This window comes from Neomonachus schauinslandi, chromosome 2 (genome assembly GCF_002201575.2).
Source record: "Neomonachus schauinslandi chromosome 2, ASM220157v2, whole genome shotgun sequence".
Lineage (NCBI taxonomy): Eukaryota > Metazoa > Chordata > Mammalia > Carnivora > Phocidae > Neomonachus > Neomonachus schauinslandi.
Genome location: NC_058404.1, coordinates 131,994,064 through 132,017,984, shown reverse-complemented (window position 1 = coordinate 132,017,984; position 23,921 = coordinate 131,994,064). Strand labels below are relative to the sequence as shown.

Sequence of the window (23,921 nt, the reverse complement as noted above, 5' to 3'; positions counted from 1 at the left end):
GGAGAAGTGTGGAGATGAGATCAAGACTTGAGAGATCAAGGTGGGAAATAAATCCTGTTTATTAGTTCTGTAGTTGCCAAGAATTACGGGAAGCATGACAACAAGCATGGCAGTGCTGAGGAAGACAGCAAGGTACTAAAGTTTTCAGTGTTGAAGGGTAGTGACCAGGACATTGAGAGATGATTACTTCAGGGGAGCTGGGATTTTGAAGAGAGTAGAAGAAATGGTATGTAAGTGCCAATAGGGAGCACCTCATTGTCCTAAGTTTCCAGCCACGTGGCGGGGAATACAAGCTCTCTCGTGATTGAACCAGAGGAGACACCCAAGGCTCAGATCAAGAAGCTGAAGGGAACTTCAGAAGTCATGGTTACACATTTTCTTCCGGAGGTCTTTATTTAAGCATTAAATAAAAACGATGAAGACTTCCCTGACTCATGGGGTGCCTCGCTGGCTCAGTTTGTAGAGTTTGTGACTCTTGATCTCGGGGTCTTGAGTTCAAGCCCCATGTTGGGCATAGATAGAGGTTTCTTCCAAAAAAAGAACTTCCTGACTTATTACAAGTTCATTGGAGGTAGAGGTATAACATGGAGCAGAGCACTAATGTTTTTGGAAGGCTATTATTAAAAGACAGGTTTTTTCTTTCCATATAGTGATTTCTGACACCGCTCACTGAGCCATTTGGTTTCTTTTTTTTTTTTTTTTAAGATTTTATTTATTTATTTGACAGAGAGCGAGAGATAGCGAGAGAGGGAACACAAGCAGGGGGAATGGGAGAGGGAAGCGCAGGCTTCCTGCCGAGCAGGGAGCCGATATGGGGCTCGATCCCAGCGTCCTGGGATCATGACCTGAGCCGAAGGCAGACGCTTAACGACTGAGCCACCCAGGCGCCCCGAGCCATTTGGTTTCAAGTATTGTCTAGAACCGTGGTTCTCAGAGTGTGGTCCCTACACCAGAGCAGCAGCATCACGTGGGAATTTGCCAGATGCAAATTCTTGAGCTCCACTCCTAAATCAGAAACTGCGGGGATGGGCTCAGCAGTCTATGCTTTAGCAAGATCACCAGGTAATTCTGTTGCATGCTAAAGTTTGGAAACCACTGATCTAAAAGTAAAAATCTATGGGTGATTAGAGGGGAGAAAGAAACTAGTATTTACTGAATACCAACTATAATCCAAAGGCTTTGTATACCTAATATCATTTAATCTTAACAAGAGCCCAGAGAGGTAGGTATTATTATCTCATTTTTTTTATTGTGGTTAAAATACACACACACACACACACATCATAAAATTTTCTATTTTAACTATTCTTAAGTATGTAATTTAGTGTCATTACTTGCATTCACAATATTTTGCAACCGTCACCACTATCCATCTCCAAAACTTTTTTTTATCACCCCAAACAGAAACTCTGTAACCATTAAATAATAAGTCTCTATTCCATGACTGCCCCCAGCCCTGGGTAATCTCTAATCTACTTTCTATGAAGTTGCCAATTTCATATAAGTGGAATCACACAATATTTGTCCTTTTGTATCTGGGTTATTTCGCTTAGCATAATGTCTTCAAAGTTCATCCATGTTTCAGCATGCATCAGAATCTCTTCCCTTTTTATGGCTGAATATTCTCCTGCACATAGACACCATGTTCATCTATGGATGCTGTCACTGGACACCAGCTGTTTCCACCTTTTTGGCTATTGTGAATAATGCTGCAGTGAATACTAGTGTACAAGTATCTGGTTGAGTCCCTGTTTTCAATTATTTTGTGTCATTCCATTTTTAAATGACAAAACTAAGGCTCAGACCAAGCCAGGGGCCAAGGCTAGGAACCGGAAAAGCCAGGCCAGTCTGAGGACATAACCCTTCTCACCAAACCCTACATCAGAAAGGGTGGGGCCTACCTACCACCTGCCACAAGCTTTGCAGTGTTATTTATTCCTCAGCATGTGGGTATGTTTTCCTGATCATTTTTTTTTCTTCCACGAAGGATACCAGTTCCACAGATGTTTCCAGGAAAATCCTGCCAGAAATAAGCCAAATTAACCAGTCCCTGATGGAAAAATGGATAGCAGCGGCAACAGGAAGCACTAAACTTGAAGTGGCTAAGAGGTCGCTCTGTCTGATAAGTTATAAATCAAATATTTGTTTTTTTTTTTTTTGAAGATTTTATTTATTTGACAGAGAGAGACACAGCGAGAGAGGGAACACAAGCAGGGGGAGTGGGAGAGGGAGAAGCAGGCCTCCTGCCGAGCAGGGAGCCCGATCCCAGGATCCTGGGATCATGACCTGAGCTGAAGGCAGACGCCCAACGACTGAACCACCCAGGCGCCCCTGCACCAGAAGACTTCTTTTTTTTTTTTTTTAAGATTTTATTTATTTATTTGACAGAGAGAGAGACAGTGAGAGAGGGAACACAAGCAGGGGAAGTGGGAGAGGGAGAAGCAGGCTTCCCGCCGAGCAGGGGAGCCCGATGCGGGGCTCGATCCCAGGACCCTGGGATCATGACCTGAGCCGAAGGCAGACGCTTAACGACTGAGCCACCCAGGCGCCCCTTAAATATTTGGTTTTGAAGCCATGGGGTCATTTTATCCTAAACATAAGACAGAAGGTTTGGCTTTGCTGTGAAGGCATGTGCATTTTAACCATGATTCTCTTCTACCCCCTCGAAGTTTGAAGAAGTCACTGATGATCTCATTCATTCATCATTTACTTAACACAGCTATATTGAGGACATACAGTTCCCAGGCACCTTGATAGTCACGGGAGATGCAGGAGTGAATCAAAAACATGTTGTATCTCACAAAGCCCTCATTGAAGTGCACTCTTTTGTATCTTCAGAGTTTATACTCTGGGGCACCATAAGTTTCTGTTTTCAGAAGGATGGATTTTATTTAAATCCATGTCTTGGTAAAATCAACTATGAAGGATTTGGGGGAGATTTATCAGCACAAAATATGTCCAGAGTTTGGAAGACTCATAGGAGAGTAGTTTTCCTTAACGATTCCATGTCATCAGTTATATAATTGGACCTAAGAGGAGGCATGCTTTATAGTACATTACGACTTAACACGTGTGTTGTTACTTTTACAGTGAAATTATGACGATATTTTCATCTCCTGCTTGTCTGACTGCAAGTTTTTTAAAGAAAAGGTAATTTTTACATGAGATTTATCTTCATTTAAAACACGGGGCGGGGAGGGGAACATTGAGAAATATTTAAAATGAAATGTTTCAAGTCAGTCATTTTAATGTGTATTATTATGTTATCTATGAACAATAAGTCCAACATAGAAAACTCCAAAGGTTGTTACCGAATTCTCCCGTTTTGTAAAGGAATTTTCTGCGAGACCACTGTAAGTTGTAATTCCTAATTCACACACTGCCCTGTCCTCCTCTGTTACCTGACTACAAGGAATGGTGTTTTTTCAAGATCTTTGTGTCCATGAGTGATCATTCTAATGTTGCTTTGGTACTTAGAGGCCAAGGCAGCACTTTGCAGTTCTCTTTGTGGTGGGATCGATAGGGGAATCCAGCAATAGGGGAAAATAGATTCTATTTATTTTATCTTGAACTAGGTTCACTACTACAGAGGAGAATCTGATTTCTCTACTTGGTGTCTGATCCAGTCATACAAACAGCTCTCTTGTGAAGTGCTCAACATTTGGTCTTGTATTTCTTCCCTTCCCTTTATGCTTTACAATACTGTGCCTGGGAACTGTTAAGAGAGAAACTGAGGCATATTAAACATTTCAAGATTTATTTAAGCAAATACTGACTCAAATTGGGCAGCACGCAACTGAAGTGGTTAGGGGCGCTCCACCAACAGGAGCTAGAGGAAAGACTTACGTAGAGAAGGTGCAGGAGCAAAGAAAAGAAATTAATTGACCGGCTATAGCTCAAAGCGTAGTGGGCTGTTTGACTGGTTGTCCTTAGGTTTCGATTTCATAACTGAGGTATTTACAGGCTCAGATTTTTTGCTTACATAGGCCCCCGTAGTGATAGAGCCCCCTCAGTGTAATGGCCTCCTTGTTTAAATTGAACAGTATTTAAAGGAGAAGGAGGATAGCAGCATGAAGGGGCCTTAGGCTGCCTTCTGCCTTCTCTGGAGGCTGATGCCCTGCTGGTGCGTCTGCAGCACATATCACTCGGTCCAGTCCTCCCCCACTAGGTCAGGTCTCATCCCTCCCTGTTGAGTAGGCCCCAAACTGCCTCACAGATTCTGAAGATAGTTATACACATCTTGTGCCCCCTCCTGGCCTGTAGGTGGCACTCACTTAACCCGTGTTGCACGTGTTCTTTGGCTCTGTGTAACCCCCAGTTGTCCCATTGGTTTTTAACCCAGCTGCACTCTCAGTCACTCTTTTTTTTTTTTTTTAAGATTGTTAATCTTTACCTTAATAGTGGAATAAATGATTGTGGTCAGTACATGTATGAAAATTACGAACGCCGTGATTTAGACTGCTTTGCAGGACTTTTTGTTTTGTATTCCCCCTTTTTTTCCTTCAGAATGATTCTTAAGCATCAATCAGTGTTTGGTGGTTGCTTCTAGCAAGTCTTTTGCTTCATTTATTTTGGTTGCTAAGTAAGGAGATCCACCTTTATCTGGGTGATTCAAAATCATGGTTCTCCTATGAGCTGTTCTAATCTTGGCCTTGCCAGCAGATGGGCTTATACCCAAAGTAAGACTAGCTTCTTGCCTACTCATTTTCTGTTCAAATCCTCCTTTATAGTAGGATGAAAGGCTAGGAGTGGAAATCTTCTTTGCCGTTTCTGTGAGTACTTGTTCTAGAGGCTTCCAGATTTGCAATGCATAGCGACCTGCAAATACGAGAGCTGCAACACCCACTCCTACAGCTGTCAAACTTCTTGCCAGTCCCTGGTCGATGTCCGCATCTGGCAGTGCGGTCGCCGGCGGCGAGGACTCGGCGTAGGGCAGACCCTCGCCGGCAGTGGAGACGCCACCACGGGCAGCCATGACAATGCAATGCGGGGAGCTCTCAGTCGCTCTTTAAGGGGCCTGGAGAAACTGTTGAGTCCAACAACCTCACCTTGGAACCAGAGAAACCCAGGGAAGCTGAATGCCATGGCTTCCCCCTGGCAGCCCATGAGGCATTGTCTTTCTAGAGTCTAAAAAGCATCCCGATTCATCCCCACACATCCCGGTCAAGGGTGAGAGAAGAGAGATCAGACGCTGCTTCCCTCTGCCTTCTTCCTCTCCCATTTGCTTTCTTCTTCTTGCCATGCTTCCAGGAGAGAAGTGAGGGACAGGGACTCTGCCATATACAACCGTTTCCTCTTTCTTCCCTTCTCTAGCCTCAGGCTAATCCTTACTGCATACAGAATATTTTCCAGGTGAAGAATATTACCTTTGTAAAGTGGAGTAGTATCCTCCCAGGAGTGATGAACCTCAAGGTTTGGTTTTATGATGCTAAAGACAGCAAAGGACAATATATTTTAAGGGGAGATTTACAGTACTTTGAGTACTTGCATAAATATTTTAGCCCTGGTATTACTATTGATCCATTAATTCAGCAAGCATAAAATATTTCTTGATAAGAACATTATAAAAACTAGTCGTTTGACAGATGGAGTCTCTTCAGATATCACCAACACAACCCAGGAAAGCACAACACCTAGATAAAGCTTTGATAGTGTTACTGAGGGGAAGGCCAGGTTGGAATTTATCAAGAATTGGCAGTTTGGTTTAGGGCAGGTCTTTCAGTTTGGGAGGTCGCAGCTGGGGGCTTGATTAGGATTGGGAAAAGATCCAAAGATCCAGGATGGTTGGAGACAGCAAGGCATTGACTTTGAGGCAAGAGATTCAAAGAATCTTAGGGCATATATTAATGATTTCTATTGAGGAGTTAATGGGTCTTTTCAGGAAGTTCCTATAATGCACAATCAAACCACTTGCCTGGGCTTAGTGTCTCTTGGAATAGTGAAGTCATGCTAATGAAACAGTGGAATCCTAAAGTAATGTAGATGTAGATGGTAAGGTGTGGAGAGGGGTGGGTAGTTTCAGTTCTCAGTGTACCGGGCTGAGTGTAGGGGTAAATGGTTTCAGTTCTCAGATGCAGCATATATACAATTTTGCTATTATTGCAGCCCACACTTGTAGCCACTTTAGAGATAATAAATTGTTACCTACTCTCTTTTAGGAGAATATAAATTTTGTAAAATTTTTTTGTGCCAAGTAAATTAAATTATTTTGAAAGGAGGCAAGCTGTAAGAAAAAAGTTTTTATCTAACTAATAAGACGATAAATATGTATGAAGTTTAGAAATATTCTTTTCCATCTGTTTATGTGTTTTGTTTGTTTGTTGTTTTTACATTTCTTGTATCCAAAGAGAACTTGTAGAAACGATTTCCATTGATGTGGACTTACAAAAGGCAAGAGATACCTTCCAGAAGTTAACAAAAACAGAATGGATTTCTTTCATGGTAATGGCCAATATTTACTTGAGAAATAGAGCAATAGAATTTCTTTACAGGAATCAGTATGACTGCAGTTTAATTTTGTTGGGAGCTGAGTCAGGGAGGGGACTGTGTGTGATAGGGGAGGGGGGCAAGTGTTCATGATGAGGTTAATATATTCCAGACACTGTATTAGATGCTGGCACTTTTTTATTTTTATTTTTTTAATTTATAAATATCTAAATCATATATTTGGCAAATGACTTGTATCCAAAATACATAAATGATTTTTTTTAAAGATTTTATTTATTTATTTGACAGAGAGAGACACAGCGAGAGAGGGAACACAAGCAGGGGGAGTGGGAGAGGGAGAAGCAGGCTCCCCGCAGAGCAGGGAGCCCAACGTGGGGCTCGATCCCAGGACCCTGGGATCATGACCTGAGCTGAAGGCAGTCGCTTAACCAACTGAGCCACCCAGGCGCCCCATAAATGATTTTTGTAACTCAATAAGAAGAGAAATGACCCAAATTTAAAAAATGATCAGAAGATTTGAATGGATATTTTGCCAGAGAAGATTTATGGATAAGCACATGGAAAGATGCTTAGTACAGTTAATCATTAGGGAAATGCAAATTAAAACCACCATGAGATATCACTTCACATCCACAATGATGATCATCGTCATAAAGAAAGACAATAACAAGTATTGGTGAGGATACAGAGAACCTGGAGGCCTCATTCATGGCTGGTAGACATGTAAAATGTTGCAGTCTCTTTAGAAAACAATTTGGCAGCTTCTCAAAAAAGTTAAACATAGATTTACCATATGACCCAGCAGTTCTACTTCTAGGTGCTTATCCAACCCAGATGAAAACATATGTCCACACAAAGGCTTCTGTGTAAATGATCATAGCAGCATGTTCATGATTGTCAAAATGTGGGAAAAAAAAACAAATATTTTTCAACCAGGGAGTGGGTAAGCAAAATGTGGTGAATCCATACAATGGAATACTATTCAGCAATAAAAGAGCATAGGTGGCCCTCAAAACATTATGTAATTGAAAGTAGACAAACACAAAGATCACATATTGTTTGATTCCACTTGCATGAAATGCTCAGAGAAGGCAAATCCATAGAAATAGAAAACAGATTAATGGTTGCATGGGGTGTATAAGAGGAGATGTGGTAGTTGAATAATGGCCTCCCAAGATGTCCACGTCTCAATACTCAAAGTCTGTGAATGTGTTACCTTACATGGCAAAAGGAATTTTTCATAGGTCATTAAGTTAACAATCTTGAGATGGGGAGATTATTCTGGATTATCTGGATGGGCCCAGTGTAATCACAAGAGTATCTATAAGACGAAGCAGGAATGTCAGAGTTAGAGAGATTTGAGATGTGTTTCTGGATTTGAAAATGGAGAAAGGCCAATAGCAAGGGAATGCGGACAGTCTCTAGAAACTAGAGAAACAAAAGAGATGGGATTATCCCTGTAAGAAACCACTAGCCAGGAAACAGATTCTCCCTTTGAGCTTCCAGAAGGGATGCAACCTTGTCAATATCTTGACTTTAGTCCAGCAAGACCCATTTTGGACTTTTTTTTTTTAAGATTTTTATTTATTTATTTGAGAGAGAGAGAGCAGAAGCCGGCAGAAGGGCAGAGGGAGAGGGAGAAACAGACTCCTGGCTGAGCAGGGAGCCCAACATGGGGCTCGAATCCCAGGACCCTGGGATCGTGACCTGAGCCGAAGGCAGACGCTTAACTGACTGAGCCACTCAGGTGCCCCTCATTTTAGACTTCTGACCTCTAGAACTATAAGATAACAAATTCGTGTTTCTTTAAACCACTAAATTTGTGGTTATAATAATTGTTAGTATGGTTAGTTAGTATAGTAATAATATATAGTATAGTAATTGTTATAGTAATAATAGAAAATAGGGTTAGAGACTCTAGGGGAAATCTGTTTCTTTGACTTTTCTTGATTCTAGAGGCTGCCGGCATTCTTTGGCTCCTGGTCCCGTATCACTGACTTCTGCTTCTGTGGTCACAACCCCTTCTCTGACTTCTGCTCCCTCTTTTAGATGCTGGCACTTTTTTAAGCACATGTTTAAATGTACAGTAAATACAGTATTTTTATTTTCAATATGAAAAAACAATTTTGAGAGGTAAATAACCATTAGCAGATATAGCACTAATTTGGGAAGCAAGAGAAGCTTCACCTGGACTGGGGGAATGGAAAGCCGGTTCTCTCTTTTGCGATCAATGTCAAATCTAGTTGAGATGAATCTGCTACTGATTCAGCCCTTACGCTATTTGGGTCACATTTTCTTTACCTTTTTTATTGGGCTCCTTATTTATGGAGTTCCTCTTTAAGGTTTATTCTAGTTTAGTATTTTGTGATTCTGGGCTATGTTGGAAAACTTTCCCTCCACCAACTCAGGTTCATGTGTTTGGGGGCCTATGAACTGACAATAGACTGATTAACAGAAGAAAACAAGTTTTATTCCCATTCTTTCGGGGAGCATTCAGGTGATGAAGAGACTCCCCAAAGAGCTAGGGATGAGGGCTTATATACCAATTAATAGGGAAAAGGGAGTGGGGGAGGAGAGGCTTCTATGAGAAAACAAATGGACTTCTCAGGGAGACAAACGGGCTTTAAGGGGGCCAAATGGAAGATATGACAGGTTGTGATAATGTTTGTTTATGTAATTTCTTATCCAAGTGCAGGTGGCTGGTCTTTCCCTGGCAGTGAAGCTTGCCCTCCAAGGGCGTCTATGGCTGCCTCACTCTGGGAAGGCCCTGTCTGTAGTCAGATAGGGGAAGATCTGAAGGCTTCTTTCTGCATCAGCTGTGTCACACATGCTTTCAGGCTAAAGTCATCTTTTTTTTTTTTTAAGATTTTATTTTATTTGACAGAGAGAGACACAGTGAGAGAGGGAACACAAGCAGGGGGAGAGGGAGAGGGAGAAGCAGGCTTCCCGCAGAGCAGGGAGCCCGATGCGGGGCTCGATCCCAGGACCCAGGGATCATGACCTGAGCCGAAGGCAGACGCTTAACGACTGAGCCACCCAGGCGCCCCTAAAGTCGTCTTTATACCATTTTGGGTCCCTACATTTGGAAGGGAAAGGGAGAGAGTGTTCTTTAATATGTAGTAGATACAGTAGTTTTATTTTCAAGATGAAGTAAAAATAGTAGATGTTATTGAATATATTTTAAAAATAAATTTATTTCGGTTATATGGGAGATAACTTGGGGTGCTGTTCCCATTGTGAGTTCCAAGGAACACTGGTTTCACAGAATGCTCCCTGAAAACAGCTTCTAAGTGAAACAACTTTGGAAATGCTGCATACTATTATGGAGTCATGATGTACATCAGCAAATTAAAAATTCTATGATGTCACAAACCAAAAGAAATCTAGCTGTTTTAGCCATTTTTCTCAAAGTTATCTGACTCTGTGACATTATTTTCCCATCTATGCCTACCAGCGCTCCATAGAAATCATGTTCTTCTGGACATCTGAGAAAACAACTTGTAAGAACATTAATGTAATAATAATATATGGTGCTTTATTATTGCATATATAATCTTCCTTAATCCTTACGACATGTAGAGGCAGACACCATCCTTAAGAATACCTAAGCCCTATTAAATAGAATAAGTGATGCTAGCTGTTGTAACAAACAACTTTCAAATCTCAGTGGCTTGGGATGCCTGGGTGGCTCAGTCATTGGGTGTCTGCCTTCGGCTCAGGTTATGATCCCCAGGTCCTGGGATCGAGCCCCGCATCGGGCTCCCTGCTCCGCGGGAAGCCTGCTTCTCCCTCTCCCTCTCCCCTGCTTGTGTTCCCTCTCTCGCTGTGTCTCTCTCTGTCAAATAAATAAATAAATCTTAAAAAACAAAAACAAAAACAAAACAAATCTCAGTGGCTTGACACAATGAAGACTTCTTTCCACATCAATGAGGGCTGAAGAAGGGAAGCACATGCAGGGGAAGAAAAAGAAATATTTTCCCTCCACCCATCTTAGTTTCATTGGCTGCGGCCCTGCAAATTAGACTGAGAAAAGACAGATCAATAGGAGAAGAATAAACAGAAGTTTATTAACGTGTGCATGCTGCATATACACTCAGTGATGAGTAACTACAGGAGTGTTAGAACTTGCTTATATAGCATCTTAACAAAGAATAATTTTGTAGAGAAGAGACAACACAAAGGAAAAGGACTGAGATTCTAAGGGCGCCAAATTGTGGGAAGGCAAACAGCTGGGGATACGGATAGTAGATAAGGTCTAGCTTGTAAGGTTTGTGTAGACTCTTTCTCAGTGCCCGCTCATCTCCGCTAATTAAGGTTGTTACCCTTCTCCTGGTGCAGGAATTTAGGGGCAAGAGGACACCTTCACAAGGGGAATTTATATTCTGTTTTCAAGTAGATAGAGGGAAGCCAGAGAGCTTTTTCTCACTTGCCTTCAGCTCAAAATAATCCTCCTGCCAGACTGGCATATTTTTGAGTGGCATATTCTGCTACCCTTCTCACCTCTGCACAGGTTCATTGAGGAGTGATTTGGGCTCCTTCTTTCTGGAAACCTAGGCCCTGGGGACGTGAAATCCTCCAGAGCTTTTGTATTTTGTTGGCGGATAAGGAAAGAGAGTATGGAAGGTTCCATGAGAGGTTTTAGGGGTCATGCCTGGAAGTGATATACATCACCTTCACTCATAACCCCTTAGCCAGAACTCAATCATATGGCCCCACGTAACTGCAGGGAGGCTGGAAATGCCATCTTCCTGTGAGCCCAGGAGGAAAATGAAACAGGATTAATGAGGTGAACAATATGGCATTATCTCTGCCAATGTTAGATTTTAAGTCAGATAGATCTAAGTATGGATCCTCGACCTGTCAATCTCTAATTGAGTGACCTCCATGATTCACACAGTATGTACATGTACATGTGATTTCACTTTATTTCCTTCATGCAACCCAATATAAAACAGGGAGGATGACTCTCACATAACACTTCAGGGGCATTTGGGATGCAAGGAATGATGGAGTTTGAACAGTAGGTTTGAGGAAAACTAAATGATTTTTCCACTGGAAGATGGAGAAACAAAACCCCTAGTTCCATAGCTTGTTTTTCACTATAATCTGTATCTAATGGTTGCTGGGCCCTCCCTGATCCTTTCAACCACAGATAACTACATGTCTCAGGGATAGTCTGCTCAGAGCTCTTCCATGTCGTTCTTCACACCGAGAAGCATTATCAGTTTTCCTTCTGCTCCCAGAATGTCCTGTGATGCATGATTCTAGGAACTGGAAGAGTCTGGTGGTTCCATTTACAGAAGCTGTTTGTAAGATGAGTGACAGATCTTCACAAATCCTGAGTAAGTTTGATTCCTTTTGTCACTGTATCTGTACTCTCAGTAAAGAATCACTAAAGTAAAAGTTGTAGCAAATTTTGGATAGAGGATTTAAAAATACACATATGTTTGGGTATGTGGTATGTGCATGTTTGAAAGGATTAACCTTATATTATTAACAATCATTATACAAAGCATGTGTAACTCTTAGACTTGGACATGGCTTTGATATCAGAATTTAATAACCACAGGGGATCCAGTCAAGATAAATCCATACTTTAAAATTTTTTGTTCATGTTTTAAAACTTGAGACTTTTTTTTAAAGATTTTATTTATTTACTTGACACAGAGAGAGAGAGAGAAGGAGGGAGGAGGATGGGAGGGAGAGAGCAAGCACAAGCAGGGGGAGTGGCAGGCAGGGGAGAAGCAGGCTCCCTGCTGAACAAGGAGGACCCTGATGTGGGGCTCGATCCCCAGGGCCCTGGGATTATGACTGAGCTGAAGGCAGCTGCTTAACCAACTGAGCCACCCAGGTGCCCCTAAAACTTGAGACATTTGACCTGCAGGGGAGCAAAGTCTGCCATCTCAAAATGTGTCTCTTTAGCATGTGGATTATTCTAGACAATTTTTAAGAAACAGAAGGCTCAGGAAGAACCTTTACCCCTCCCCCTAACTGCCTAAAAGAAGTAAGATACAAGACCTGCTCCAGGCAGGGAGCTACCCCCATAGGTAACTACAGTATAATATGAATTAGGTATGGTAGACAGGGAGGAGGAGCTCAGCAAAGTCTGTTAAAATTCCTCTCTGTATTGCATTGTTTCCGAATGTTCAAGAACCAAAGCTTTAAAGGTACAAGAGATATATATATATATAATAAAATATAAGCCACTCATTTCCCCTCCCAGAAAGCAGTTACAGAATATAGTTTTTTGTGTAAACTTTGAAAGATATGTATTTAAAAAAAAATAGAGACATATATTCTTTCTTTTTTTCTTTTTTAATGGTAGCACACCATTTACATTTTTTGGCAATTTGCTTTTTCCCACTCAACAGTACATTGTAAAGATATGTTTGTTCTGTTACAGGAACTGCCTGGTTCTATTTAATGGCTTATTAGTATTCTATTGGAAGGATATACTATAAATAGCTGTTTCTAAGTTTTTGCTATTATAATAGTGCTAACATGCATTTCTTTGTATGTATATAAATTTACACAGACAGGGAGAATTCCAGAAAGCAAAATTACTGGATCAAATTGTATGTGCATTTAAAATTTTGAGAGAATTTGCCAAATGACCCTCCACAGAACTTTAAGTGGTCACCATTCACATTGTAGTCTAAATAAATCACATGCAGTGCAACATGATGGCCCTGATAGAGGATGTAACAGTTTATACTTCAAAAAATATGACAGCATCGGGGCGCCTGGGTGGCTCAGTTGTTAAGTGTCTGCCTTCAGCTCAGGTCATGATCCCTGGGTCCTGGGATCGAGCCCCGCATCTGGCTCCCTGCTCTGCGGGGAACCTGCTTCTCCCTCTTCCACTCTCCCTGCTTATGTTTCCTCTTTCGCTGTGTCTCTGTCAAATAAATAAATAAAATCTTAAAAAAAAAAAAAAAACAGCATCAGCCCACGCATTTTTCTACAGTATTATCAAACTTTGGTATTTGCCATTCTGAAGAATGTCTTATTTTAAATTTTAATTTTCTCATTATGAATGCGATAGTGCTGGTTTTCCTATATCTCAATTCCATTTTTATAGTATATTCTGGTAACTATCAGTTCTTTCCTCTTAACCCATTTTCCCATGTGTTGTTGTTAGTGTTTTTCTTTTTTATTTAGGAGCTTTTAAATGATTAAGGCAATTAATACTTTATCAATAATATGAGTTACAAATCTTTTTTCTCTGGATTGTTTTTTTTTACTTTGTGGTGTTTTTGAATGCATAATTATTTTATTATTTTTTTTTAAGATTTTATTTATTTATTTGACAGACAGAGACATAGTGAGAGAGGGAACACAAGCAGGGGGAATGGGAGAGGGAGAAGCAGACTCCCCGCAGAGCAGGGAGCCCGATGCGGGGCTCGATCCCAGGACCCTGGGACCATGACCTAAGCCGAAGGCAAATGCTTAACAACTGAGCCACCCAGGTGCCCCGAATGCATAATTATGTTAAAATATTTTTATGAAGGGGTGCCTGGGTGGCTCAGTTAGTTGAGGATCCAACTCTTGGTTTCAGCTGGTTGGTCTCAGGGTGGTTAAGACCAAGCCCCGATTTGGGGCTCCAGCACAGCAGGGGAGTCTGCTTAGGATTCTTTCCCTCTTCCTCTGCCCATCCCCCCACTCACATGTGCTCTCTCTCCCAAATAAATAAATCTTAAAAAAACCAAAAAACGAAAAACAACAACAAAAATGTTTGTTTCTTTAAAACATTTTTATGAAGCCTACTATATGAACATTTTCTTTTACAGTTTCTGAGTTTAGATCATACATCAAAAAGCCTACCTCACTCTGAAATTAAAAAAAAAAAATTTCCTAGGCGCCTCGGTGGCTCAATCAGTTGAGCATCTGCCTTTGGCTCAGGTCATGATCCCAGCGTCCTGGGATTGAGTCCTGAATGGAGCTCCCTGCTCTGTGGGGAGCCTGCTTCTTCCCCCTGCCCCTCTTCCCACTCATTCTCTCAATCTCTCTCTCTCTTTCTCTCTCTCTCAAATAAATAAAATCTTGAAAAATAAGATTCCCATGCTCCTATTAGAATTTTTTTTTAAGTTTTGTTTAAGTAATCTATACACTTGATATGGGGTTTGAACTCATGACCCTGAAATCAAGGGTCACACACGCCTCCAACTGAGCCAGCTAGGTGTCCCCCTTTTCTTTTTAAAGTAGGCTCCGTGCCCAACATGGGGCTTGAACTCATGACCCTGAGATCAAGAGTATCATGCTCTACTGACTGAGCCAGCCAGGCAGGTGGCCTTCTCCTCCTAGAACTTTTATTGTTTCATTTTTATGTTTAAATCTTTGATCCATACGGAGTTTATCTTGATTAAACTTTATTTTTTTCTGAGTCAGTTTGCAATTGTCCCCACACATTTATTGAATGATATGTTTCATTCCCACTAATATGCAATGCCACCTTTATCATATGCTAAAGTGTCATGCATATTTGAGTCCATTTATGGAATCTCTACTGTGTAAATCTGCCTTTCATGCATCTGCATCATATTATTTTAATTATATTAGCTATTTTAACATTTGATCGGTTTGTTTTCTGAGAATTATCCTTTAAAGATACAAAAATCCAAGTTGGAACGAAGTAATATTAAAATATTGTTATTGAGTTAATTGAAAAAATACATCCATATATACCAGGTGTTCATAAAATCTGAAAACATAGGTATTTTTTTCAGATCGAAAATGTCCTTGATGAGGGGCACCTGGGTGGCTCAGTCATGATCCTGGGATAGAGCCCTGAGTTGGGCTCCCTGCTCAGCGGGGAGTCTGCTTCTCCTTCTTCCTCTAACCCTCCCCTCTCCTCATGCTCTTGCTCTCTCTCTCAAATGAATAAATAAAAATTCTTAAAAAAAAAAAAAAAGAGGGGCGCCTGGTGGCTCAGTCGGTTCAGCATCTGTCTTCAGCTCAGGTCATGATCTCAGGGTCCTGGGATCGAGCCCCGCATCGGGCTCCCTGCTCAGTGGGGAGCCTGCTTCTCCCTCTCCCTTGCTGTTTCCCCCACTTGTGCTCTCTGGCTATCTCGCTCTCTGTCAAATAAATAAATAAATCTTAAAAAAAAAAAAAAGAAAGAAAGAAAATATCCTTGATGACATTATATGTGTGTATGTGTGTGTTCTTACGTATGTTTTCAGACTTTTAGATCCTCTATGGAATTTTCAGTTTGAAAATCATGACATCTGTCAAGTAGTCAGGTATTCATATGAGCAATCAGCAAATTTCTTCAGAATCCTAAATTTGAGCTTTTAATTTCAATGATGCTTAATCAGGGAAAAACTTTTTTTTCACATTTGTGAGTAATAAATGTCCAGGATGATGTCCTGAGACTAGATATTTTATAGGTTTTGTCATCAGAAATGTAAACTATTATCTCTTTCATATATTAAAGAGCCCAGTAGAAACGGGGATTTTTTTTTTTTTTTGGAGGGTGCGTATTTATTATGGCTGATTTTATACCCCTCAGAGCAGTGTTGGGCATCTTTGCAAGAATCTTCTCTCAACACACTGGTCCAGATGCTTAAAACTGCCATTATTTCTCAGTTGTGCCAGTGGACTGAACACAGTCAGAGTTACTGCAATCTTAAAGCTCTTCTAGGAGTGATGAAAGAAGTACATAAGGTAAGGGTTCCTCTGAGGGGAATATATATATCATTTTACTCAAAATCCCTTTGTCTTTGCCAATTGGAGTCTTCTTTTGTTTTGTTTCTAAAACAGAAAGAAAATGTTTTATTCAGTCCTTAGGAATTCAAAATTTTGCTTGTTTTGCTGACTGGCTAGACTCTAGCCATAGACTACATGTTTTATGTATATTACATATTTTATATAATATATATTAGATGCGCAGATACTCAAAAATGAGAATGATTTAGCATTTTCAGTAGAGTACACAACATAATCTAGAAGTAATTTAAAGTTAGGGTACTAATAAACTTAATGATTGTTGGGGGTAGGGAGGAGCCAGAGCATTTTAAATAAAAGAGCAGAATTAAATTAGTATTGTTCAGTTAAAAATAATTAGCTAAGATAAGATGATTTTATAAATATAAATAGCTAAATGCAATCAAAAGCAATTTCACCACAAAATATCAATCCCAATAGGAGAAAATATTATGTACAAAAAAGTCAGTGCTTTTCAGAAGTCTTAATGCACTGATATTTCTAAAGTAGTATATTTCTTTTTACCTAGCTTTATTGAGATGTAATTGACATATAACATTGTGTAAGGTGTGCAACATATTGCTTTGATATACTTATACTTATTTGGTACATTGACTCATTTATAACTGGAAGTTTATACCCTTTGACCAATATCTCCTGATTTCCCCCATCCCCCAGCCCCTGACAACCACCGTTCTACTTTCTGAGTTCAGCTCATACATACATATTTTTCTTTCTCTGTCTGACTCATTTCACTTAGAATAATGTCCTGCAAGTGGCAGGATTTCCTTCTGTCTCATGGCCAAATAATATTTAGGGTATATATACATATTCTTTATCCATTCATCCATTCAGGATGCTTCTTTCCCTGTCTTGGTTTTTGTAAAAAATGCTGCATTGAACATGGGGGTGCAGATATCTCTTTGAGACAGTGGTTTCACTTCCTTTGAAATGAATATATTTATTCAGATGAATATATTTTTTAATTTACCCAGAAGTGGGATTGCTGGATCATATGGTGGTTCTGTTTTTAATTTCTTGAGGAACCTCCATACTGTTTTCCATAGTGGCTGCACCAATTAACACTCCCACCTGCAGTGTACAAGGGTTCCCTTTTCTCTATATCCTTGCCAACACTTATCTCCTGTCTTTCTGATGACAGCCATTCTCACAAGTATGAGGTGATATCTCATTGTGTAGCTTTGGGTTGTATTTCCCTGATGATTAGGGATGTTGAGCATCTTTTCACGTACCTGTTGGTTATCTGTAGGTCTTCTTTGGAAAAACACCTATTCAGTTTCTCAGCCCATTTTTAAATCAGTTGTTTTTGTTTTGTTTGCTCAGTGGCATGTGTTCTGTATATATTTTAGATATTAATTCCTTTTTTTTAAAATAATTTTTAAAAATTTATTTGACAGCGAGAGACACTGAGAGCAGGAACACAAGCAGGGGGAGTGGGAGAGGGAGAAGCAGGCTTCCCGCTGAGCAGGGAGCCCGATGCGGGGCTTGATCCCAGGACCCTGGGATCATGACCTGAGCTGAAGGCAGACGTTTAATGACTGAGCCACCCAGGTGCCCCGATATTAATTCCTTATCAAGTATATAATTTGCAAATATTTTTCCCCATTTCATAGGCTGTGTTTTCATTTTACTTTCTTAATTTATATTCTTAGATTCTTTATTTCCTGCCTTGTATCTTTTGGATTAATTTGATTTATTAGAGGCTTATTTAGATCATTGATTTTCCACAGTTGCTTCCTCTGGGAAACCTTCTTGAACCCCTCAAGTCCTTCTCCAGTCAGAAACTGTATCCTTGATGCCTGATTACTTGTTTTTACCTATTAGGCCCTGGGTCATGAGTTGGTAATCTATGCCCATGGGCAGCCTCATGTTTTTGTTATTAAAGTTTTATTGGAACACATCCGCACTCACTTGTTTACATATTGTCTAAGGCTGTTTTCTGCCTCAAAATGGCAGGGCTGAATAGCTGCACCAGAGACTGTCTGATCCCAAGCACAAATATTTACTGTTTGGATTTAAGAAAGAGTTTGTCAATTACTATATTAGACAGTAACCTGTGTGTCAGCAAGGAGAATTTATGTTTTGTTCCACACCTGACAAATAGTATGTGCTAAAATAATATTCATTGATTAATGGAGAAAGGGCTAAATTTGTCAAAAGTACCTTGGATTTTTATGGTGCTTTTATTCCCAAGATCTAGAAATTGTTTCCAGTAAATCTGTGCCCTAAGAATTGGTTTACTTATCTCCACTGCCAACATCTGTTATCTTTTACAGTATTTATGAAAATTTATCCAATTTATCCGATTTCCATTTATCAAAAAATGGAAGTTTTATATAAAGAACTCTATTTTATCAATGACAAATGCATTGGGTTTATAGAGCTCTATTCTAATTATCTATATAATAAGCCATATGTATAATAGATTAAATCATTTATTAATAGAAAATAAAATTCACAAGTCATGTTTTCTTTAAGGTAAACACAGCTAACTGCCAACTACCAGAAAATACTTTCAACATAAATGGACTCTCCAATTTGTTGAGGTTTTATGCGTATCCAAGAAGATTGTTCTTTGGGGATAACAACCTGGTAAGAATAACATTTTTATTTCTGAAAATTTTCATTACTTTATAGGAGGACACATTAGTAGCTAGGTAACTAGTTGATAAATCAAGATTTGAACATTTCTTCATTGCAATGCTGAATTGCTAAATTAGATGATCACTGAAAATGTAAACATCTTTCACTCACAAAACAAATGCATTTCCTTAGAAAGTTTTTCTAGGTAATTTGAATTCTTAAAAACAGATTGCAAAAAGCATAGAGGGAAACAATTTAAAGTGATGAGGTAAAGCAATGAAGTTTTTTTTCCTTTGAATTATTAAAAACTATTATCTCTTATCTTTTAGATACCTGCAGAAAACCCCAGCCCCATTGTTTTAAGTGATTTTCCATTTATTTTTACTTTGCAATCCAAAATTCTATTATTACGAGCTGCGTCCCATTTGAAAATGCTGGTATGTATGCTCTACATTTTTTTTATTATGCAAAGTTACAAACATACACAAAATAGAGATAATGGTGTAATGAGCCCCATCACAGAGTTCCAGTCATCATCAACATATTGCCACAATTTCCCCATTGATCACTTTTGTTGGTTTTGTGGTTGTTACTATTCTAGCTGAAGTATTTTAAAGCAAATCCCAGGCCCAACTTCCTTTCACCTCTCTATACTTCAGTGCATTGTTTCTGGTTGTTTCACTCTTATTCATCCTGAGATTCATCAGAGGGTTCAGGTGGTGACCACATGATTCTTCTATTGTAATGCTTCCCATCAACATTTTATTTAATAATTCTATCCATTGTTTTAGTTGAGGTCTGCAAAATGGCGTTATTTCTAATCTTATCGTTCCTTCCAAAGTTATTAACTGAATTCTGTAAAGAACTTTTCCTCATTGGGGCGCCTGGGTGGCTCAGTTGGTTAAGCGACTGCCTTCGGCTCAGGTCATGATCCTGGAGTCCCGGGATCGAGTCCCGCATCGGGCTCCCTGCTCGGCGGGGAGCCTGCTTCTCCCTCTGACCCTCCCCCCCTCATGCTCTCTCTCTCATTCTCTCTCTCAATAACAAATAAATAAAAATCTTTAATAAAAAAAAAAAAAGAACTTTTTCCTCATCAACATGGGCCATTTGGCTACATTCATATAGGAAAGTAGAATGATGCTTAATCCTTTTTCTTTAATTATTAAATGTTGCCAAATCACTGTACATAGAGGTTGTACTAATTTATGTCACTACCAGCAATATACACACTATAATCAATGCAGAGTGTTATCAAGCTTTGTGCTCTTTTCCAATTCAACAGGTTAATCATGATATTTTGGCTAATTTTAATTTGCTTTTCTCATTATTATATAATGTCTGAGTCCTCACTTTTAGATAATATCCATTGTTTTCCTTCTATGAGCAAATACTGAAATGATCTAGTAACTGCTCTCTCTCCCTTCCCTTTCCTCCTCTATCCAATTTTAGTTACTACCGTGATCTTAGTGTTTGGATTTCATATCTGCTTAAGAGCTTGGAGCTTGATATGTAAGCTCCATCTGATATTTTTTTTTTCCGAAATAATGCCTAGGAGTCAATAAGTGAGTTTATTCTGTTTTCCCTTTACTCCCTTCCTTCTGCTTCTTTTCGGGTAGTTCGTATTATTCCCACGTAACATTTACATGCTATTTTTCTCTCTTACCACCAGCATCGTTAGTTCTCAATTAAGTATTTGAGTGCTCACCCCACTCCCAGACGTTGTGCTAAAGATTTTCCAAACATGTTTTGATTGCTGAGGCCTGTCTAGGTTATTCCTCAGAAAAAGTTCCTATCTATTTATTTTTTAAAAACTCACAGGACTCAGAAGTCATACCCATTACTTTTATTAATAATTTAAAGGATGCAGACCATCTAGGTGAAACATGAAGTCTGGGACGTCACATGCAGAAAAGGAGCCACTTCAATTATAAAACGTTTCCTTGATACTCTGTTATACAGCTTATGTGACATTTCCCAATGATCCATGCCCCATAAATCCATAAATTCCAGCTTTGTTTATATATTAAGCAACCTGGATGGACAAGGTACATCCTGCTAAAAGCATTCCATAGATAAAGACTTTCCCTCTTGTTACTATTTTTAGTGTCTGTCATCGGCATGTTTACGGGATTTGAATGGGTCATCTCTTCTTTTGTTTCCCAACCACCTCTTTTTAAATTTTCCTAACATCCCTGGTAACAGGAGAAATTATGTTTCCTTTAAACAAGTCCTTCCCTCTGTGGTATTTTCTTCTACAGCAATGTTCTGTCTAGCAGATCTTCTCTTAGTGAGGGGTTAGTGAGGGCTATGTGCATGGTGGAACCAGGAAGACTGCATATCATGAAGGATCCAGAAAGGTTTGAGTACAAGAAAACTCTCAGTTGTAGTCATCATGGGTGAAACTAGAAAGGAGACTCCACAATCCTGACCTCCAAAGGAGAGAGGATGGCCATAGTCAAAACTGTGAACTCCAAACTATATTATTAATTCACACGCATAAATGTAGAAAGGGGAAACCAATACATGGAGAATTGGAGTAGAGAAACTGGAAAATAAGATAAACTGCAGGTTTCCTGCCTAGTTCTTGGTTAGGTGAAAGAAGGCTGGGGCTACAGCAGGCCACATACACCTCTCCCGGCTATAGTCAGTGGAGGATAGTGCTGGCCACCCCCTGTCACTCTGAGCCACGGGTCGTGCTGCCCAGCAGTCCGTATTGCTGAAATGTCCCGGAGCTGCAGGCTCCTGGGCCACCAGAGGAGATGGCCTATCATCAGGAAGGACCAGAAATGGTACCAGCTCCACCTCCCTACCAACCTGGAACTTCTTTACAATCAACTTCTTCGGGAAAAACTGGAAGAGTCTAGTGGAATCCCATATGATTTCTCAGGACACAGTAGTGGCAGAGATCTGGGACAGGCTTTCCCAAGCCCAGAGTCCCATGCACACTTCTCAGAGAGGCTTACGGAGTGCTGCTCTGGGCAACCACACTCAGCCTGGAAACCTGGGACAGGATAGCTATTATCCACCTGTCTTGTTGCCACTATTTGCGGGACGGGTCCCAAAGAGAGCTACATCGGTTTACGAGTCTTAATACTCCTTTTTGTCCTTAGGATATAGCAGCAGCCCTAGAGAAGTGTTAAAGCTCAAAGCAAGGCTAGCAAGTCCAAAGCTGGATTTCTAATCCGAGGGGGTTCAGCAGAAATAAGATCCAGACTAGAGTGTAAGGAAATGTTGGAAATTCAGAAAAGCTAAATGGAAGTACTGTGTAGAGTGAGTGAGAGCAGGTAAAAAGTGAGGCCGCCAGTGGCATATTTTTAGGGAGCTCCCCCCTGCAAATCAGGTGGGTGCACCACAGTTATTTGAACAAGAGTTGGATCTTCTCTGAGCAAGTCTTTCCTCTGATCTTTTTCCAACGTTTAACATCATCCTTGAGCTCCTCAACTACTCTTATATTCTTGAGGATTATGGTGCTAAAACTCTGCTTCTTAAGACTGATGGTGGATGAATGTCTCAGCGTACTGAATACCACTATTGCCTTTAAGGATCATGTTTACTACAAGTGAGATAGCTTGTAATTACTTAGCTGTGCCTCCATGGTGACTAATCCCCTGTATATAATTCCTAGATGCCATGGTTTCACAGATCCTGTGATCTCCTTATCTTCCATAGTATAGTGTAGATATGATGCCCTTTTTTCTTAATTACAATCTGAGTATATATAGCAATAGTAGCATAAGTGTATGCTATGCAGACTACATTTATTTGAAATAGTAAACACTTCCTAGTGTTCCTATGAGATTCCTAAAATATTTCCCTTTTTTTAGGACTTAAAACAGAAAGAATACCTGGATCGGGGGCAAGTGATTCTGCCATACAATGAATTCCTTACACTTAGAGTCAGACGAAGTCACCTAGTTGAAGATGCTCTGCGTCAGTTAAGCCAAGTTGAAGACACTGACCTCTGTAAAGTATTTGTGGTACAGTAAAAAGTCTCTTTGGACATTTTTACTAATGTGAAAGGGAAACATTTATACAATATAGCAAAGGAAGAGCCTGCCTTTGCAACTATAGTAATCAGCTGTATGGTTTCCAGAATTCTAGGGTGTCTGACTGGCTCAGTTGGTAGAGCGTGTGACTCTTGATCTCGAGGTTGTGAGATCGAGCCCCACACTGGGCAAAGAGATTACTTAATAAGTAAAAATAATAATTCCTTGCTTACCCTTTAGAGAAAAGCTATGGGATGTTTAATTGAATATTGAGATTATGTGTAAACTATTCCTTACCTATGGCTACAGAAGTGTTGCATAATGAACCATCCCAAGGCTTAATGACTTAAAATGACAATAATTTATCATAGAGATCTGAAACTCAGCTAAGAATCTGCTAATTTAGATTGAATTCACTTGAGTGGATTTGTAGATTTTTATCTGCACTTGTTTACATGTTTGGGAGTTGGCTAGGAAATGGCTTATCTAGGCTAGATTAAGCTTGGCTGGGGCAGTTTGGCTCTGTTTTCTGTGCTTTTCATCTTCCTCAGACCAGCAAGCATGTTCTTCTCAGTGCAGTGCCAGAGGTATAAGAAAGACAGCAAGTCCAATGACACAACTAACATTGCTTTAGTCAAAGCAAGTTACCAAGTCAAGGGCTGATGAAATATACTCAGCCTCTTTAATGGGAGGAACTGCAAAGTCACATGCAACAGACATGGATCAAGGAGGGTAAAGCATTTGAGCTATTAACGCAATCAATAAGCAGCAGGTAGAACAGATACTTTTCCTACATTTTGGCTCTAGTTTTAGTCAGAGAGTATCTACCATATTGGTTCTAATTCTAGTCATCTTTCACTTTATCCTTTGTGGGTACCTGTAGGGTGTTTATTGTGTTTATCGCAGATCATTTGCCCTATTGAGGCCATAGAATAATGAGTAACTCTTTAGGTAAAAGCTGGACTTTGTCCAGAAGGGAGTGGATTTTCCTGGTATCAGCCATGAGAGGGAGACTTAAGCTCTCAGAGAAGAAACCAGAACCTAGACGGTAGGACTCAGACAAGAGAGGGGTATTTCCCACCCTGGGACTAAATGGAAAACAACCTTTTATAAGCCAGACTTTGTAGTTGTATATTTCCTTCTGTATCTACTTTCTTTTAAATATTGATTATGAGGAAATCA

At 40.0% G+C, this 23,921-nt stretch overlaps 2 protein-coding genes across 2 annotated transcripts in view; one reads left to right on the top strand and one right to left on the bottom strand.

Annotated features, from left to right (window-relative positions):
• Positions 1-23,921, top strand: part of HERC6 (HECT and RLD domain containing E3 ubiquitin protein ligase family member 6) — a 53,747-nt gene that overhangs the window by 18,161 nt on the left and 11,665 nt on the right. The window contains exons 9-16 of the mRNA XM_021702472.2: positions 1,988-2,109; positions 3,091-3,150; positions 6,348-6,441; positions 11,600-11,789; positions 15,956-16,110; positions 18,649-18,762; positions 19,083-19,190; positions 22,578-22,730. Of these exons, the coding sequence (XP_021558147.1) occupies positions 1,988-2,109; positions 3,091-3,150; positions 6,348-6,441; positions 11,600-11,789; positions 15,956-16,110; positions 18,649-18,762; positions 19,083-19,190; positions 22,578-22,730 (996 nt within the window). The remainder of the gene's footprint in view (positions 1-1,987; positions 2,110-3,090; positions 3,151-6,347; positions 6,442-11,599; positions 11,790-15,955; positions 16,111-18,648; positions 18,763-19,082; positions 19,191-22,577; positions 22,731-23,921) is intronic.
• On the bottom strand, positions 4,515-4,975 carry LOC110591552 (dnaJ homolog subfamily C member 15-like). The gene has a single exon (XM_044912674.1). It carries the CDS (start codon positions 4,973-4,975, stop codon positions 4,526-4,528), a length of 450 nt encoding a protein of 149 aa, XP_044768609.1. The 3' UTR covers positions 4,515-4,525.